Here is a 20,673-nt window from a genome sequence, read left to right as displayed (position 1 = left end):
GGGGGGGGTTGGTTTTCAAGAACAGGAATTCATCCCTTGCAGATTTTACAAAGATCCTCCAAGCTGTCCCTCACCAATATGATGAAACACATAGGATGCGAAATTCTGCCTTCACCTATCATCGTAGAACTTTTGACTTCATATAGCATCTAAAGGTTTCAAAGGCACCTTCTTGGAGCTGGAGTGCTTGGAAATGTGTAGAAAGGAGTATTAATCAACCTGAGATAACGAAAGTAGTTGTCCAAATCTCCTCCATCTCAAAAGGTTGAAATTCCAGCATGGCTGTTCTGGTACAGGTAGTTGGAACAAACTCTCAATCATTGCCCCCAGCGAAGGGAGGTCATTTGTGGTCCATAACTTTGCGTTCAATATCAACCTAGAGAAGACCTCATAGGCAGCTAAGCTGATCATCACATGTGTTTTATGATACAAAACCTCAGCACCATAGCATCTGCACCATCATACCAAAGGTTATGGAGAGACGAGGCATGAATATCCTACTAGAAACATGATGCTGAAATTAAGAGGCAGAAAAAACTGGTCATCATGCCAGGAAATTCCAGGGGCCCTAATTTGTACAATTCACAGAACTAATGCAAGATGTGAGACAGGCAGGCTTGGAAGAAAAGGGCTAGTGGGGCCCATCCGGTCTCGCTAATGCATCAATATAGACTTCTCAACTGCTATAACCCATAACTATCTCTCTTTGGTAAGGAGTAATTTGATTCTTCTTCAAGGAATTGGAATTTCCATAGTCATTACTTTTTAACTGGTTTGGATATATATTTGATTTAAAAAAGTTACATATCAGTGTCTAGCTTAAATAACTGAATCAACTGAGGAATCAGGAAAGTGAGTCAAATTCCCATTTCTTTTTTTCTCTAGGCCTTTATTTGTGGTGTCAAAACTTGCATGTTCTGATTGATTTTGGTATCAGATGTGAGTTTTTTCAACAAACAACAACAACAACAACACCCAACACCTTATCCCAATTTAAAGGTATCGGCATGAGTTTTTTCAACAAGCTACCTAAAAGAACGAGAAGTTGTTAATCTGATGTGATTTGAGGGTTGTAACTGATTTTTCACATTTTTTGGAAACATTTCCTTCTAGAGAAGATTCAGGTCCAGCCCTGGGCATTAAATCCTATTGTACTGTAAAGAACGTAACCCTCTTCAGTGACTTTAATCTTGCAACTGCTAGTAGAGTTATCTGACTTGCCTGATTTAAATAAAATCAAATTGCTCATTTAACAGAAAGATAATGAAGTTAAAGTGCTGCTGGTTTATTCCTCTATTGGATCTCTTTAATCTGCTGTCCTTTCAGAACTTTATGGGTAGTTCCTAGAGCTCTGCTAGCGATATCACAGCAGAACCTGCCTATCTCCACCTCTTTTTTTTTTACATAATTTACCCCTTTTTATTTTTATGGAAACTTTCCACATCCATGTCCAAAAGCTCTAATCCTACTTCTAACTCAGCCTTAAACATAACTTCCTTTAGTGCGTTCAGCCAATATCCTTTGCACCCATCCATCAATTAGTCTTCAAAACAAGATCTTCCAGCGCATACCACTAAGGCAGTTTTCAGTAACTAATACTAGAATCACAAGACTAAGGTGCAACCAGCATTAAAATCATGGATTGAGAAATTTAGAGAGGATTCTTTGGTTTACTCTCCTACAATTTTGGGAGCTCTCTCATCATCTTTTTAATCCACTCTATAGGCTTAAGACATGAATAAAAGCAATAAAAAGATGAACATGTCATTTTTATTAGTTTCATGGTCTGTTAAGCTAGTTCTCCTTTTTCTAACATGTGTGAGACTCCTTCACAGGGCATGAACTACTCCACTGCTTTTTGATAGGCTATCCACCATAGTTGTCAAGGTGTCACCTAGGCATCTAGGCCCCCTCCAAAGCCTTGGGTCGCCTAGACGCTGTGACAACTGTGCTGTCCACTTCAAAAAGTTCATTTGCTTTTTAACAACCAGTGAGTGACTTACAGACAACGTGTACCCTTCCTTCCAACTATTCAAATTGTTGATTACTATATGAAAAAAAAAGAAGTAACAATGGGAGTATTTCTCAGACAAAGATAAAGCACACAGTTATTGATACTTGGCAACCCCAAAGGAATCTCCAAATTAAGAACTCGAATGCTTTGTAACTTCTAAGAATAGAAAATAAATCAGAACATATCTTTCAACTTGGATAAAATAATTTGTCACTAAAAAAATCTTAATAAACTGCTGAATGACATGATTTAAATAACAGGATTTACAATGTCATGGATAAAGAGGTGAATGCCAACTATTGCGTACAGACTCACAAGTGTGTGAACCAATTTGCTATTTCTTGCAAAGAAAAATCTATACTAATCATTTTCCACATTATTGAAGGAAAATATGGGGTCAAAATGACTAATGCATCAAGGTAGAATATGCCAAACCAATGAAGAATTATCAATATTATGACTACCTCCTAATTATTTAGAGTCATTGTGAAGAGGAATGTCAGGTCTTCTGTATAGTAAATTAGTAATTGCTGATATGCAGAGTTGATTGTTCCCTCTCACAACCACTATGGTTGTGCAGAACAACATGATGTTAGTATAAAGTTATTTACTCGAGTACAAACATTTTTATAAGATGGAATCTGTTGTCAAGGTGTGGAATCACTTGTGTTCTCTAGAGTCCTACATTTTGTTAATTCTGAAGATGTCAAGTCTATATATTCCTTCTTCCCCCTTTCTCAAATGGTCGATATTGATTATTCGAATACAGCAGTACATAATCAACCAAGCTAATGAAAATTCATTTTAATTGCCACAGTCGTCGTTGTCATCGTCATCAGAGCCTTTCCGTTCTATTTGGTGTTGTAGGTATGGCTGGACCATTAAGTTTTTCAGAGATAACTATGATAGTTCAGGTTCAATACAACTATGTGCCAACAGCCACAGAATTTTTCAGCAAAGAAACTTCTTGTGCTACAGTTTTTTTTTTTTTACTGGGGGCTTGGGGTGTGCACAGGTCACAGAGAAGGAATACAAGTAATTTCTACTCCAGTTAGACTCCCCATCTTTCTCCAATTCTTCAGACAGGAAACAAATCTTGCAAAAGTTACTATCAGTGAATATCCACACTACCCATCAGCGCATTAGAAGAAAGGAAGACATTTAAAATAGGAGTAGAAATCCACCTTCCATGGAAGCCGTGTTGAGCTACAGCATTAAAGCAATCGAGAGTTTTCTTCTTCTCTTCTCTATTGGTCTCCTCCCTCTAGGGTTGTCGAATAGAAAAGGTTTTCCGTCATTCGTGTGAGAACTGAGAAAAAAAAAAAAAAAGTTTATAGTCAAACCAGTTGATAAAATGAAACAGGTTTCAACAGAAATCGACTATAAATGCATCCAAAAGGGAATACACATAGTACACTATTTCTAAATTGTTAGCGTAATCAGAAAATCAAAAGAAATGTTTCCACATACAAGAAGAAATCCGATTCCAATGCCAACTCTAAATACCCTAAGACTTGAGTACTTAACCCTAACCCTAACCCTAACCGTAACCGCAACCGTAACCCTAAAACTCTCTGAGAATTCGTCAACAGTAATACGTTAAGTCCTCCGATTATACAAAAATATCTTAATCTTAAGTTTCATGGATCAAATAAGTTCCAGAGGCGATTCCAACCGTTGGAATAAATAGCTCGAAATTCAAGCAAGACATCAATGGATCATCCTCAAACAACAAAGCCGAATAATATCAGAATTTCAAGGCTACCTGAAACTTGCAAAGGCATCGAGCTCTCCATCAGTATCAAAGAGAAATAGCACAGATCGATCCGATCTAAACGATCAACGCAGCAAATTGAAGAAAGGAGAACACGCTGAGGCTCTTTCTTTTTCAAAGAGAAAATAAAAAATGTGAAGAAGAAACGCAACAGATCTATCAAAAGCACGAAGAGATCACAGGGTTCACCCGAAAAACGCCGTTCTCCGGCCGGTCTAACCGGCGTCCAAACCATCACCGTCTCTGTGACGGCCACCGGAGGTTCGTTTCTCCCTCAGCAGAACTGGTCCAAGCTGGAGTTTGACCGCGTAGGAACCGGATCATCCGGTGAAAACCGATCTGGTCGAGGGAATAAAAGTGAATAACAAACCGCGCTGCCCACAGAACTAACCGGTTCATCCGGTTAAGTGTCCTACTCCCCTCGACTGTTTATATACATCGAACCCGGCTCCCTCGTTCCATTTGCTCTCTCCTCACAAACAAAAATATAAGAGAAGTCTCCCTCCCTCCTTCCCTCCCTCCCCTGCACCCCCCCTCTTCTGTATCTCTATCTCTTTCTCTCACTTTCTCTCTCGTGCGTTCTTCTGAATGGCAGGATAGGCCAGTGTTCGGAGACTTAAAAAAGTGGTTAGAATCACAATCTTCGAGTAAGTACTGCAGCTCCTGCTCTTTTCTTTCTTTTCTCTGTTTTTTTGTTGTTAGTAGTTAGATTTTGAATGTATCTTGTGAACAATGCGTGATGTGTTGTTTTTAGGGTCTTCGTTAATTAGTCTATTTTTTTTTTCCTTTTGAAGAGTGAAGTATCTCTTGTCTTCTATGCCCTGCTCCCTGCAATTATCTGCTACTTAAGGGGTGTGACTGCCACTTTTAGCAATTATTTATTGAGTTCTTCATGGAATCTGAATTGGAACCCATGCCTATTGGGTCGCAGAAACGCGACCTGGCATGGAAGCACTGTCAGATGTTTAAGATTGAAAATCGGGTTAGACTGAAGTGTATCTATTGTGGAAAATTGTTTTCTGGTGGGGGAATCCATAGAATTAAAGAACACTTAGCTGGACAGAAAGGTAATGGAGCTACTTGTCCAAGAGTGCATCCTGATGTGAGGCATATCATGCGGCAAAGCTTAGATGGGTCAGTGGTGAGAATGAAGAAGAAACAAAAGATAGCGGGAGAAACTGCTAATCAACTCATGATTACTAATGAGGGTGAAACGTATAACACTCAAAGTGAAGCAGTCACGGGACTCCAATTGCTTGCAGCTCCCAATTCAGGGGAAACGAATTTGGGTTTTTCATCTAAGGAAGAGGAAGGAACGATTGATAGAAGTTCAGAAAGATGGAAAAGAGGGGCGGGTGGAGACCCTTCTTCGGCTCCTCTTGGTGGTGCTCATCCAATTAGAGACCTCACTTTAGGATTAACAAGGGGAAAGGATCAAGTTCATATGGCAATAGGTCGGTTTTTATATGATGCTGGTGTGCCTCTAGATGCAGTAAACTCTGTCTATTTTCAACCAATGGTTGATGCGATTGCATCGGAAGGACCAGGGCTCAAACCACCATCATATCATGATCTTCGGGGTTGGATTTTGAAGAATTCAGTTGACGAAGTAAAGAAAGTTGTAGATCAGTACAAGGGAACATGGGGACGGACTGGATGCTCGGTCCTGGCTGATGAATGGGCTGCTGAACCAGGTAAAATTTTGATTAACTTCCTGGTTTATTGTCCTGAGGGAACAATGTTTCTGAAATCAGTTGATGCATCAGACATAATCAGATCACCAATTGCTCTTTATGAACTTCTTAAAGAAGTGGTGGAGGACGTTGGAGTGCAACATGTGTTGCAGGTGATTACTGACGGTGCAGAGAATTATATTGAAGCTGGGAAAATGTTAACGGAATCCTTCCCCACTATTTACTGGACCCCTTGTTCTGCTCGTTGCATAGATCTGATGCTCGAGGATTTTGGAAAATTTGAGTGGATAAATGCAATACTGGAGCAAGCCAAATCAATAACGAGGTTTGTCTATAATCACGCTGAGGTTTTGAATATGATGCGAAGGTATACATATGGGAAAGATATAATACAGCCAGCAATCACTCGCTCTGCGACAAACTTTACAATTTTGCAGGGCATGGTTAGTCTTAAAAATAGTTTGCAGGCAATGGTTACTTCACAGGAGTGGATGGATAGCCCATACTCGAAAACCCCAGATGGACTTGCATTGATTGATGTCATTTATAGTCAATCTTTTTGGTCTTCATGCGTCACTATCATCCGTTTGACAGATCCACTATTGCGAGTTTTGAGAATTGTTGGAAGTGAGAAGAGGCCAGCAATGGGATACATTTATGAAGCAATGTACCAAGCCAAAAAAGCAATAAAAAAGGAACTGGTTGAGAAGAAGGATTATCTGGCGTACTGGAATGTTATTGATCACAGGTGGAACAGGCGACTTCATCGTCCTCTTCATGCATCAGGCTTCTACTTAAATCCCAAGTGTTTTTATAGCATTGAAGGAGATGTACCTAATGAAATCATGTCGGGGATGTTGGATTGTATTGAAAGATTGGTACCTGACACAAAGGTCCAAGATAAAATCACTAAAGAGTTGAGCTCTTACAAGAATGCTGTTGGGGATTTAGGGCGAAAGATGGCAATTAGGGCTAGACATACTATGCTTCCAGGTATACACCCTTTCTTTACATTTAATTAGTCTTTTCAAGTTTGTATGTTGTGTTTAATGTTTCAGCTTCTCTTTTGTCTCTAGTCTTTTCTTTTTCTAGACGACTTAGATCAGATGATAACAATACTGTGATACGTATGATAGAGAGAGGACAGACTTTACCAGTATTCCCATATTAGTGCAAGGGTTCCACAACATATTTGCTATGCATACAACTGATGCTTTCAAAATCTTAATATTTGTAGTTGAATGGTGGTCTACTTATGGAGGAGGTTGCCCAAGTTTGGCACGCTTGGCCATACGTATTCTTAGCCAAACTTGCAGTGCAATTGGTTTCAAGCAAAGTCAAATTTCTTTCAAGCAAATCCACCACCAGAGGAGAAACCACATCGAGCATCAAAGACTCAGTGACCTCATTTTTGTTCAATGCAACTTGCGATTGCGGCAAATGTATGTAAAAACTACCGTATACTGCAGCTGTTTTGCTATATCATTCTTCTTTCTTATTTGTATGACTTAAAAAATGAAAATGATAAGAAAGAGAGAAAATCTAATGTTGTGTTTTATGACTCTTCACAGGCTACTTAGGAAGAATAAAGAACTGGATGCTTTGGATCCTATCTCCTTTGATACAATGGATACCATTCAAGACTGGGTAACGGAAAAGGAACACCCAGCAAAATATGGAGGTTCAGATTGGAGGGTGCTTGTCCAGCCTGCAGCTAACACTATGTTGGCTTTGTCTCCAAATGATGATACTGACGGCTTGGTTGTAGGTAATATCCATTCCTTGGTTTAGGAAATGTACCTAAGAAGTTCACACTCATTTGACTACTTGACTTATCTTAAACAATGAACAGGATTTGAAGATGATGAGATTCACAATGGAGTAAAAGATGATGATGAGAATGACACTGAAAACCAGTTGGAAGATGATGGCGATGGGGACCTGGGAGACCAGTCATGATTATCGTATCAATGGTGTGTAGTTTAGTTCTTTTTTTTTTTTTTTTTCAAATAAATGTAAAGAATTTGTTGATGGTTGGGTTCTATGGAGGAAATTCTTTAGAAGTTCAGAGTCATGTTGAGTTTTGAATTTTTAAGTTATCCTGTTTATTGATTTGTGAATGATTTCTTGTGTCTTATCAGCATCTGATCATTATAGTCTTGAAATTTGAGCACCAGGAAAGTGAAAGCATCTGGAAATGTATGGCTGTTAAAAGGATGTCTGAAACCACATATAAAGTTCTGTGAATTGTTGAGATTCCCCCCCCCCCTCTTAGTAAGCGTATATACCTTCAGGGAGCTCCAGCTCCTTAATAAAGCATGGGGTTGATGATTACAGAACTCAGGGGCTTTGCAAATTGGAGAAAATCAATTGTTTACAAGCACTTGCCGGAAGACTAGCTAGATCACTGAGAAAAAGAAACTCTTGTTCAGGTCAGACAACAATTCAGATAGCATGGCACATGATCAACAGATAATTAATAGAGATTTACAGGGATATGCAGACGATGAACTCATGGTTGTGGAAACAAATTGTTTTTTTTTTTTCTTTTAGATTTTAAAGGCCTATGATTATTCTGGTTGATTAAGTTTGTTGGGAATCAGAGCAGAGGTTGAGATCAGATCTTGACTTTAGGCTCTGTTTGCTTTACCTAAATATTTCTTTAGGAAGTGAAATATATTTTTCAAGAGAAATCATTTTTGATGTTTGGTTTCAAGGGAATTGCAAATTTTTCTTTGGGAAGTGAAATATATTTTACAGAAAATATAAATATTTCAATTCATTGCCCCCTTTACTTGCAACCAAATGGAGCAGTAGTGTTGAGTGATACAGAAGAAATCAGACTTTTCTTTGACAAACAATATGATAAATTATTAAGTCTATGGCCAAGAACACTAATCATGTTAAGTAGCGAGATAGATATATATCACCACTCCCCTAACTTTTGTAGTATCAATAGGCATAGAATTGTAGGGGAACTTAAAACTCTAGCATATGAATCTATAATTAGTAGGAAGCCTATATGCATGATGGACAAAGGTTGTGATGTAAATATTGCTAAGTAATGGTAATTTTCTCCTTTGGCTTATCAAAAAAAAAAAATGGAGCAATAGTGAAAGATGATGAAAATTTCCACTTTCTTTTTCTTTTCATTTCATTTCATTTGTGTGGGTGTGTGCGCACTACCATCTACCACAGCATCAGACTTGCCCAAAACTTACCCTAACCTTGAAAATTATTTAAAAAGAAAAGGGGAAAATGTTCTCTGGGTTAATATGTGAAACTGAAAGCCCATGAAGGACCAAGAAACATATATGCCACGGGTATATTGTTGAGACGAAATCATATGAATGACCGTAACCCAACACGTTTTTAAGCCAAGGTTTCATTCGACTAAGATAGTGAGGTTTGAACTGATTCTCTATTCAAAACATTGCTGGATAGGTCAATAGATTGAAGTGTTTTAAACCGACCAAGCAAGGACCGAAAAAGGAAGAGGGAAGATTCATGACGATTACTGTCTTAAATGTCTTTAGAAAAGGGTGCCTCGTGTTTCTTATGGGTGCTACTCAGCAGCCAAAAAACATGAGCGGATCAAGTCCTCATACGAGAACCATTCTGATATAGGGTTGATCTGTATAGATGGAATCTACCCAATAACTAATTGTGTGGTGGATCAACCCGTACAAGAACCTGATCCACAATCCAAAAAAACTTTCTTTGCACTTTGCTTTTCGATGGAGCCAAGTAGCTTATCAGAAAAAAGGTCTTTCCACATCAGGTGGGATTTGACCTGGGTGTTGGGATTTTGTTTGGGTGCTCCAACCCGTTGGATGTTTGCTGCCACCCCTACTGCGCTGTAGAGGAGCCGGATCCCTCCATTATCACCTAACAGGCAGGCTAAGGGTGGTACCTCAAGAATTGTTGATTGGACAAAAGCAGTCCATCGATCAAATGCTTTTAACTGGTTTGTTTAATGAATTAGGATAAGAATTTCTTGTTTCCTGTCATTGTTTCTACTATATCTCTTTCAAGTTAATGTATTATTGAATTGGTTCGGGAAGTTAGTCTGTCAAATTCTGGCTGAGTACTTGATCTAGGTTGGAGTTTGGTACTCCTTGTTCTATATTCCCCAACACAAGGAGGATTGGGAATGCAAATCTCAAGTCTGAGGAAAAGCTTCTTCAAGCCCTAGAGCATACCAACTTCACAATGCATCTTTCTGGAGGAATGGGAAAATCTTTTCCTTTTTAAATACCCATTCCTCCCCTTAAAAGAGAGAAAATTTTGAGACCCCGAGTTGTAACAGAGATGATTGTATAGAGCACAATTAGGCTTTCTGGACATCTACAAACCCATCTACCAATTTCACTTGTTAAGTCACCTCCCTGAAGGTTTTGCACATACCTGGGGAAGAAGTAATTGAAGTAGGTATTTAAAAAAGTTCAGAGAGAGAGAGAGATGGTAGACTATTAGTTTCATTGCCTTCTAGGCTTCTACACATCCAAGGTAACTGTACTAGTCCAGTCCCTACTAAGCGATTGTTAATAATTGATAGTGTTTTGATAGCTTTACAATATAAACATTATTGGAAGAAGATCACAACCAGGGGGTGATGGTATTTATGGAAAACAAAACTCAGTAGGGTGAGAATCATCGTCCTCCAGGGAGTCCTCCAGAAAGTCCTCCAGAAAGTCCTCCAGAGAGTACTCCAGAAAATCCTCCAGAGAGAAGAGATTCTGAAACTGATGGTGATGCTGATATCCTCCCAAGAGAAGAAGGATAAGATATGACAAAAGCATCAAAGCCTTCATCCTCTGTAAATGAAATGCCACTAGCAATCAAACTAAGAGATGACAGATCTGGTAAGGGAAGTTCTCCCTCCAAATACTGCATAACCTGTCTCATAGTTGGCCTTGCTGTTGGAATGCAATGAGAGCAAAGTAATCCTAGTTTCAACACAAGCTCTATTTCCTCCTCTACATAATTGTCTGCCAAGTTTGGATCCAGTGTCTCAAGGATAGTCCCTCTCCTCCAGCAAGAGAACACCCAATCCACTAGCACCAGATCCTGATCTGCTTGTGATCTTGGTTCCACTGGTCTCCTCCCACAAGCAACTTCCAACATAAAAGCCCCAAATCCAAAGACATCTGTGCGCGGGTTCGCCTTGCCGGTTCTTGAAAGTTCTGGTGCAAGATAACCCAGTGTCCCAACCACATGTGTTGTTTGAGGTTCACTTTCATGGTTATACAATGTGGCAAGTCCAAAATCTCCTAATCTTCCATTCAATGCTCCATCCAATAGAACATTACTGGACTTAACATCTCTGTGAACCACAACCTGCTCCCATTCTTCATGTAGATAAAACAGTGCAGATGCTATACCTCGAATAATTCGAAACCTCTGACCCCAATTCAGCACCGGTGTTGATGGATCAAAGAGGAACTTGTCTAGACTTCCATTGGGCATGAATTCATATACCAGAAGGAGTTCTCCTTTACGCCGACAATACCCCAAGAGGGTTACTAAGTTCCGATGTCGTAGTTGACCAACGCTAACGATCTCAGCAACAAATTCCTTCATCCCTTGTCTTGAATCATGGGAGATTTTCTTCACTGCAATTTCGATTTTAGAAGTGGGTAATACACCTCTATACACCCTACCAAAGCCACCACTACCCAGGAGTTCCTTGTGCTTAAACCCCTTAGTCGCCACATACAGATCTTTATACTTGAACCTGTGAGGACCATAATCAAGTTCCCATTCTTCAAGCACTTCTGCAAATTTTTTCTGCCTATTCACCAGAACTAGGAACAAATAGATGATTAGTAACAACAAAACAGAGGCAATTACAGGAATTCCTACTGTCAAAATAGCTGGTTTCTGGTTGGGTGTTTCGATTCGAGGAAGCTTTGGAAGTTGGGAGAGATTGAGTTCATCTGCTTGTCCGTTCACCTTGAAGCTCCATCCCAACACATAGTGAGATGTGGGAACAGAACCAGTAGAGGATGAGAAACCCACGAACATGGACTCTTTCATGATCGGAGAAAGATCGCGAGACAGAGACAAGAGAGGAATAGCTGGTTTAGGAACATCGATTGCAGCTAATGTTACATTGAGCTGCTTTTGGACACCATCGTAATCCACCCAGACTTGCATTGAGTTGCCACTGACGAGGGTTAGGTTCTGAAGCCGACCTTTCTTATCGAAATAGGACGCCGGAGCAGAAAAAGCAGAGATCAATCCATCAATATCTATACCAACGTGGTTGTCATTTATATCATTAAATTCCTTGCTCTCTACGGTGTCGAGCTCGATTGCGAAGACATGATTACTTGAATTACCAATGTTGGCGCTATTAAAGAGACCAAAATATTCGCTTGGAAGAGCACCAGGGAATCCTCTTGTGGGTGAGATGAAAAAGGCGATCCCATGACCGCTCAAAACAGAATACTTAGAGACGATGGCAAAGACAAAAGTTGCAGAGAAGGATACACAAGCAGTACCTCCAGCAGAGGATGAATGGAGGAAACTGATTGGTTTAGTGTAGAAGGCATGACCTTGCTGTTCTCTGTTAATTGCTTCGGTAAGCATGAGACCACCATTGGATGTGAACTGGGCTGAGCCATCCAAGGTCAAGTTAGCTCCTTGGAAGCCATTGAAGATGAAACCAACTTCTTGTGAGGCTGCTCCAACTATTCTCCAGACGAGGAACAAGAAGAAAGCTGTAAGCTTGAAAATGGAAAACATGGTATCTGGATTCTGGAACCTCTCTACTGCTACTTTCAGTTTGGTATCTTGTTTTCTTTAAGAGATCTCATTCCTTCCAAGTTCCAACCTCTTGGTCATTTGTTTAGAAGGAAATGAAGTAAACTAATGAAGGAGACATGTACAAAGACTGTAGATGTAGCAGTTAATAACCTTCACAAATCACATCAGGGCTCATCTTAAGTCAACCTTGCATAAAAAAAAATCATCTCAAGTCAACGTAGTTACCAAGTTGACAGTTGGTGGGCTGTCCAATCACTAAACCGCATGGTGAGAATTCACAGGCCAGCCAAGGCGGCCATACCCACTTCAAATTAATAGTATTAAAAGTGTGGGGACCAAGGTATTGCCACTGTATAACAGGAATGGGAAGTTCAAGACGCAATAGATGGAAAAATTCAATGATCCTTTGGGGAATTTTTTAATTTTATTTTTATTTTTCAGCAAACCGTGTAGTGAAACACATGGATGATGAATGTGGTGCAAGAAAACAGTATCATACATAATAGAAGCAAACGTTATTTCATGTGAGGAGAGAGATAATCATAGAAAAGTTTTTCATCCCTCAAACTCTCCCTCGGATTGTTTGGAAATTATGATAGTCTTTTCATGGAGATTATTGAGAATGAGAATGGGAATTGGTCAGCTGGGAGTTAACAACAAAAAAATTGTCTTCTGTCTATTGCCATGGAATGTATAGGTAAGAATTGTAAACTATTTGAAAAATCTAAAATCTGTTCCGTGTTCTCTATCCCTTATTTTATGTAAGAGATAGGACCACATTATTGGTTTATATTACAACTCTTATCAATGATGGGGGTATACCCTTTTTAGGCTAGGTTCTTGGCATCCCAAAATGTTTTCTATGCTCATGGAGATAGGGTCAAATATAATGTTGGCCTGGGTCGGATGGTATGGATAAGTTTTCTTCCATCTTACATGATGGTAGGTAGGACCATTGCCCTTCCATCTCCCCTACTCTCATTAAAGTTTGGGAAAAGTGGATAACATGTAAGGTATACCCAGAAATCCAAAGGGCATTGGGATCTTGTCCATTGGAATGCTTGTTGCTCAGATAAATTCTCTTCTTATTCTACTTCAAATCTGATGAAATCTCAAATACCCACGATCCCATGGTAAAAGTGGTATAATTTAAGACAAATATTCCTAGGGATAGCTTCATCACTTGGAAAGCCATCATTCACACCTTCCTTACACAAGTTTTCCTTCAATATCATATGTATTGAATTGTCCCAAAAGATAATAATCATATTTTCTTTCTTGCCAGTTCTCAAAGGTAATTTGGAAATCCATTCTTGCCGGTGCTGACCATCCTCTAGGCTCATTAGGTCCTTTGATAAGGAATGGCCATGAACATTATCATGTTTCAAAGGGAGATCAACTTGTGATATTATTGGGTCCCCTTGGTTTGTGTTTGCTCTTGGTTATTGGTTGCTTGCTTGTTGAGCCACATCTCTTGTCCTTTACTATAGGCTTGTTGGGTGACTTGTGTAGTGGTCCTATTTAATATTCAATCAATCAAGAGGCTGCTAGGAGGAGAGACTGGATAGGTTCACGTACATCCCTGCTCCATGGATTTGAAATTTACTTTCTCCTTCTTCATTTAATAAATTTTAAATTTACAGACCAGAGACGTACGAGATTGGTCTCACACATGAATCTTGATCTGGATTCCTAAGAGGATTAGTGCAATTTTTTTTTTATCCCTATTACTTAAGGCGTTTAAAATGGATTTATACTATTAGGAAAATTTAAATGCTTAAAATCCTTTTTTAATTGTTGTAGTGCAGCCAACTACGATATTCTTTAATACCAAAATAAGAGGGTCTTATTTTAAACTTTTAAACACCATTAAATATATATATATATATTTATATATATATTTGGGGGGTAAGAAAATAAGTATTAATTTGATCTTTAAATATAATTTAAAATAGTGATATTCTCTCTCTCTCTCTCTCTCTCTCTCTTTAATGCATCAAGGCTACATTATTGCTTGTAGAATCACAAAAAAATCTCACAAAATCAAACTATTTCAACTACTTTGATACTTAACTGAAAGAATACGATCTTGGTGTTAAAAAAAAACCAGCTTGACCTTTCACACCATGTGATGTTTCCCTTTTATTGTAGTATATTATAGATCAATTTTCAATATCAACTTTTTCCTTTATTATAATGGCCACAACTAAATAATGATTCAAAAGAAGAAAAAAAATATATATTTCATAAATCGAATCCACCTCTCTCTTATTTTCCTTATACAAGTAGAATGTGATAATGTTTTTCGTCTAAAAGCATGTTGAATGTCCATGGACATCTCTGTCTACTTCTTTCCTTGCCTTGTGTATTGACCTTCTTACTCCCTTTAAATATATCAAGGGAGTTGTGAGTGGGTATTTTCTGCCGGCATAATGTATGCTCCTGGATAGGAAACAATTTTTCCAATAGAATTTAAAATCCATTGTGAGAGAATATGTGACTAATTAAATTGAATTATTGTGTTTTTCTAATACCACTTTCAATAAAATGTTTTTCAAAACAAATTCAAATAATAGTTTACAAAGATGTTTCCATTCATGCATTCACTTGAAAGCCACTTTTCGGCATAACACTAGGTATATTTAATTCCTCTTGATCCATCAAATTTTGTAACCTATCTCGGTTGTATAATGCACCATATATAGGAATTTTTTTTTTTTCATTAATTCTTATTGCTTTCCTTTTGAGTTCACTTCTCTCAACTTTTCAAAAATTTCTTTTAAATGTCATAAATAACGTTGCTACTGATTTTGGGCCCTATCCAAATTGCAGTGTGGTAGTTATTCAAGATATGATGAAAGGACTCCAAACGATGGCATGATAGAAACCCAACACCTAAATGTGTATCACAAATTCACAACCCTTTGAAATCCCCTTTTTTTTTTTCTTTCAAATTCCAAATTTTTAAATCATGTGGAATGCAAGTTTGGTGGAACTCACTATTGGATCAATGATATATATCCCAAGGTTAAACAGAATGTGTTCTATCTATCAAATGAACTTAAAAATTCAATCTATTGCTACAACAAGGGATTAATGAAATGATTATTGCACCCAAAAAAAAAAAATTAAATTAAATTATTGTTGGTATTGCAATTCTTTTTATCAATAAAATCTTTTTATTTCAATACATATAATTTTCTCTCAAACAAAAGAATTTACTTTGTAATAAATTAATGGAAATTCTACTTTTAAAAAAAATAATAATAATAAATTAAGGGAAAAAAAGAGAGTAGGAATATTTGGTCCTTGGAGCAATAATAAATGAAAAAACTACATATATTACCAGTGGTAGGCGTGCACTTAGGTGGGTTTACCTCAACCCACCCTAGCCCAGCCCACTCTGAGAAAAGAGCGCTTCTGCGTCGGTTGGGAGGAGGATATAGTGTTCTACCAAAAAAAGAAGAGGAGGATATAGTGGCAGTAACTTTTCATGCTATAAAATACTACTGTTGCTATATAGTTGAAGTATACCATATTACGTGGAGATAATAAATTACTGCTGTTACAAATAAATAATTTGTAGAGATAAAATATTATTACTGTTATATATCGGTATTTTAATGTGAATCCATACATGTATGTTCAGGTGAACATATGTATAGAGATAGCGTTTTCTTTCTTCTACTTTTGTGACGTTAAAATTTTCCGAGTTTGGTTCAAATTCTCATACACATGGAATCCAGCCCTGTTGTACATTCCAGCTGGATTCCAGGTGTGTGGATTAAGATTGTACAAAAATGTACGAGAACCTGATCCACATTTTCCATTCCATATACTCCATTCTTTTGTTGTCACTATAGTTTAATTTCCACAACTACACACGTGACACGACTGAAGGTATGTAAGAAGGGAAGTCTATAATAAGTTCCTTAATTGTATCACCAGAGACAGAAACCGATCTAATACTTGAGAACTAAATCCTTGCCACTAACTGATCAATAAATTCTAATTAATTTATGAAAAATTTCTTTTTTGTTTCAATAACACATAATCTTGTTAGACGAAACAACTTATGCGTCTCTCATGATGGGCTCATTTTTCATTAGACCCACATAACACAATCCACTTTGAGGTGTTTAATTGGAAGCCCATTACACATATAAGAGACCATCTTTGTATTAGGTTTTGTTCAATCAAGCTCATAAGTCAACATCTATCCACTAAACCCATCATGTTGAAATCATTTGGTTTATAAACACTTACAAAAAAACTTAAAAATAATGGAGATCTAGACCTTAGGAGGCTTCAATGATATATATATATATATATATTGCTTAAGACTCAAGAGTAGTATTTCGTGGCTTTCCCACAAGTTGAAGATTAAATCTTGAGTTTAATTAAAGATGAGGCCTTCGTTTTTTTTCCCCTTCCAGTGTAGTTTTATTTGAGAAAAAAAAAAGAAAAAGAAGGAAGGCCCTAAGTGTTAAAAGAATAGATTTGCAAAAGCTAATATTACTGATCAAAGGTTATTAGGTGCTTAAAATTCAACTCTAGACGTTTGTGCACTTACAGAATGGGAATCCAGAATTGTACTAAGACCTTGCTTCTTCCATGGTTAAGGAAAAACGAGTCCCTAGCCAAGTTAGGGGTCAAGTTTTAATATGAAGAAAGGTCTATAGGCCTAGGAAGGTTCTTTTCTTCAATGGTTCTATGCATCTAGCCATGTTTCGAATACATTCTTTCTTTGACGAAGAAAGTTTTCCTCTACGGCCAGCAGAACTCTTCAGTCTTCACCGACGAAAAATCTACCCTCATAATTACATGTCCTCTTCACCCAAACTAGGCCCTTCTTTGATGACTAAATTGCATGTTTTTCGAATTTTATTACTTTTTTATCCTTAGATTCATAATAATTGGAGTGGTCCAGTCCCGAGTGAACGACAGTTTTTATCTTTTTGGTGAATGGTAAGATTCTATATTCCACAAGGCCGAAAGATATACGTCAAAAACGCATTGGGATTTTGCAGTTAGTTACAATGAGTTTATTCTTGGGATTTCAAAGGAATTATAAAAGTTATTTATTACTATTTCACCTAAAAGCTCGAACTGCTCTAATATTGATTTCGGTTTATTTTTGTTTTTCAATATCAGGCTAATACCGATTTAGATCGATTTATTGTTGGACTTGATCCATAATGAAATCTTACATTCATAACTTATAATGATAAGATTTGATGAAAAAATCAACACTTTAAATTTATGATTAAATCATGGTTTTATCATTGTAAGGGAAAGATAACTAATATTGAAACCAATGAATAACAAATTACTAAAAAGATAATTAATATTAAAATCACAAAATGAACCATATTATCCAATCATTCATTTAACTGTTTAACTAGTTTTGTATAGTGAACAAGGAAATTAATGGAAGCATTATCATAATTTACAAATCAATTTCTCTACTCATAACCTAATATTCAATGATTTGTAACAATTCCCCTTATAATAATAATAATAAAAAAAAAATTCTCACTAATATTGTAAAAAATGGATAGTCAATTCACCAATTTATAATCTCATAATCATTAATTTTTTTTATCGGTTTTATTCGGTTTGATTATTGGTCGGTTAGATTTGGACCAGTTTTCAGCCGGTCCCAACATACTTCAATCCAAATCCTATCCGATAAGGATTGGTTTGATTTGGTTTGGTTTGGGTTTTATCTGCCAGTTTCGATCGATTTTATCGATTCGAGTTAGGTTTTGACATCCCCTACATTAAGTCATCAACACTTGACCTCTATTCTAATATCATGCATGTTATCGTTTCACCTAAAAGTTTGAACTATTAGGGAAGGACAACGGCAATGTATAGCATCAATGTATACATCAACACAAGGTTACAATGATAAATGGTTTTATAAGATAAACATCATTGGAAGAGAATCACAAAAAAAATTATGTTATTTAAGGAACAAAAACAATTAACTACAACAAAATCCAGAATTATATAGGGGGGAGAATCAACGTCCTCCAGAGAGTATAGATCCTGAAGCCAGTGGTGATGATAGAATTTTCTTCTCCTGAGAAGAAGGATACGACATGTTCAAAATCTCCTCAAAGCCTTCGCGATCCACAGATAGGCCATTGACAGACAAACTAAGAGGTGGCAGATCCGGTGGAGGAAGTTCTCCCTCCAAATACTGTATAACTTGTCTCATAGTTGGCCTTACTGTTGGATCTAAATGAGAACAAAGCAATCCAAGTCCATTTCTTTCATCTCAGTGTAATTAATCCCCATTTTTGGATCCACTGTGTCAAGAATTGTTTGCAAGAGAAAACCCAATCCACCAATATCCGTTCCTCTGCCGATGATGCTCTTGGCTCTATTGGCCTTCTGCCACAAACAATTTCCAATGTAAAAGCCCCAAATCCAAACACATCAGTACTTGGGTTGGGCAAACCAGTTCCTGAAAGCTCTGGTGCAAGATAACCCATCGTCCCAACCACTTGTGTTGTTTTGAGAGTCGGTTCCATGGTCATACAATTTCGCCAGTCCAAAATCTCCTAATCTTCCATTCATTTCTCCATCCAATAGAACATTACTGGACTTAACGTCTCTGTGAAGCACAACCTACTCCCATTCCTCATGGAGATAAACAGTGCAGATGCTACACCTCGAATAATCCGAAACCTCTGAACCCAATTCAGCGTTGGCGTAGATGGATCAAAGAGGAACTTATCTAGACTTCCCGTTGGGCATGAATTCATATACCAAAAGGAGTTCCCCCTTACGCGGCCAATACCCCAAGAGTGTTACTAAGTTCCGATGCCGTAATTGACCTACGCTAACGATTTCAGCAACAAATTCTTTCATCCCTTGCTTCGAGTCATGTGAGATCTTCTTCATTGCAACTTCGATTTTGGAAATGGGTAATACACCTCTATACACCCTACCAAACTCGCCAACACCCAAGAGCTCATTGTGCTTAAACCCATCCAGTTGCCAAGTAGAGATCTTTATACTTGAATCTATGAGGTCCATAATCGAGTTCCCAATCTTCAAGCACCTCTGCATATTTAATCTTCCTTTTCACCATAATCAGTGTACCAAAGACAATGGCTGATACCAAAGCAGAGACAATTACAGGAAGCCCGATGGTCAGAATAGCTGGTTTCTTCCCTTTTTTGGGAAGTTTGGGAAGGAGAGAGATATCGAGTTCGTTTGCTTTCCCGTTTGGCTTGAAGCTCCATCCCAACACATAGTGGGATGTGGGAATGGAACCAAGCGAGGATGAGAAACCAACCAACATGGACTCTTCCATTACAGGAGAAAGATCGTGATCAGACTTTCACAAGAGGGGAATTTCCGGTTTAGAAACTTTGATTGGAGCTAATGTGACGTTTAGCTATTGTGTACACCATCATAATCCACCCAGACTTTCATGGATTTTCCACTGAGGAGGGTTAGATTCTTCCGCACGCCGACCGTTCTTACTATCGAAATAGAATGCTGAAGCAGAACCAATAGAGTGTAATCCATTGACATCTATACCGACGTGGTTATTGTCGATATCATGGAACTCTTTGTTCTCTATGATATCGAACTCTACTGCGAATACATGACTCGTTGAATTGCCATTGTTGAGGACGTTGAAGAGGCCAAGATATTGGCTTGTACCACCATCAGGGAGTCCTCTTGTGGGTGCGATGACAAAGGCGAACCCGTGACCGCCCAAACCAGAATACTGAGGGAGGATGGCGAAGACAAAAGTGGTCGAGAAGGAGAAAGCAGAGGTGCTACCGGTTGATGAGTGGTTGAGGAAGTGAATCGGGGTAGTGTAGAAGGCATGACCTATCGTTTGCTTGGTGGTGTTGGTCAGCTTGAGGAGGCCATTGGATGTGATTTGGGATATGCCATCCAGGATCAACTTAGCTCCTCTAAATCCATGGTAGCTGAAATCAGCATCTTCTCCCTGTTTACTCACGACGAGGAACAAAACCGTAAGCTTCACAAAGTAAAACATGGCTTTCGGATTATGGAACCTCAAACCCTCATGGCTTCTGGTTCCTTTATCCTCTTGGTCCTTTGTTTTGTTCATGAGACGAAGTAGACTAATCAAATATGTGCAATTTGATTAGTCAAAATAGATCTTAAGAATATTAAAAAAAATAAATAAAAAAATACATTCAACACAATTTTCAGCATTGAGATGATATATAAGCACAAAAAAAATTCATACACCATAAAAAGGGACAAGAAAATGACAAAAACCACTACGGACCATACCAATTTTTTTTTTTTTTTTGGGATAGGGATCATACCAACTTCACAAATCAACTTTCAGGAGGACGAGAAAAATAAATTCTCGTAGATCCATTTATAGCTTTTAGATTCCTTCGTGCTGCCTGTTC

The 20,673-nt window shown here is 38.0% G+C and overlaps 2 protein-coding genes, 1 long non-coding RNA gene and 1 pseudogene across 4 annotated transcripts; 1 reads left to right on the top strand and 3 right to left on the bottom strand.

The window, feature by feature from the left end:
* Positions 1-11: 11 nt before the first annotated feature.
* Positions 12-4,108, bottom strand: LOC122063036. The gene is made up of 3 exons (XR_006135192.1): positions 3,780-4,108; positions 3,199-3,323; positions 12-451 (listed from the first exon to the last, which is right to left on the bottom strand). It is a non-coding gene; the product is annotated as an uncharacterized LOC122063036 (long non-coding RNA).
* A 150-nt stretch (positions 4,109-4,258) lies between these two features.
* Positions 4,259-8,198, top strand: LOC122063035. Of its 2 annotated transcripts, XM_042626690.1 has the most exons (6): positions 4,259-4,435; positions 4,583-6,475; positions 6,720-6,924; positions 7,054-7,250; positions 7,335-7,455; positions 7,624-8,198. In XM_042626690.1, the coding sequence occupies exons 2-5, from the start codon at positions 4,681-4,683 to the stop codon at positions 7,439-7,441; spliced, it is 2,304 nt and encodes a 767-aa protein (XP_042482624.1). In that variant the 5' UTR covers positions 4,259-4,435; positions 4,583-4,680; the 3' UTR covers positions 7,442-7,455; positions 7,624-8,198. The 2 variants fall into 2 exon arrangements, with proteins under 2 accessions (XP_042482624.1, XP_042482623.1); XM_042626689.1 differs by lacking the exon at positions 7,624-8,198 and having other exon boundaries at positions 7,335-7,619.
* Positions 8,199-9,944: 1,746 nt separating this feature from the next.
* LOC122063030 (L-type lectin-domain containing receptor kinase IV.1-like) lies at positions 9,945-12,321 on the bottom strand. The gene has a single exon (XM_042626684.1). It carries the CDS (start codon positions 12,230-12,232, stop codon positions 10,136-10,138), a length of 2,097 nt encoding a protein of 698 aa, XP_042482618.1. The 5' UTR covers positions 12,233-12,321; the 3' UTR covers positions 9,945-10,135.
* Positions 12,322-18,534: 6,213 nt separating this feature from the next.
* LOC122063034 lies at positions 18,535-20,360 on the bottom strand (annotated as a pseudogene).
* Between the last annotated feature and the right edge of the window lie 313 nt (positions 20,361-20,673).

The sequence above is a fragment of the Macadamia integrifolia genome, unplaced genomic scaffold (genome assembly GCF_013358625.1).
Source record: "Macadamia integrifolia cultivar HAES 741 unplaced genomic scaffold, SCU_Mint_v3 scaffold1183, whole genome shotgun sequence".
NCBI classification, from domain to species: Eukaryota; Viridiplantae; Streptophyta; class Magnoliopsida; order Proteales; family Proteaceae; genus Macadamia; species Macadamia integrifolia.
This window is presented reverse-complemented; position numbering and strand designations above follow the sequence as displayed.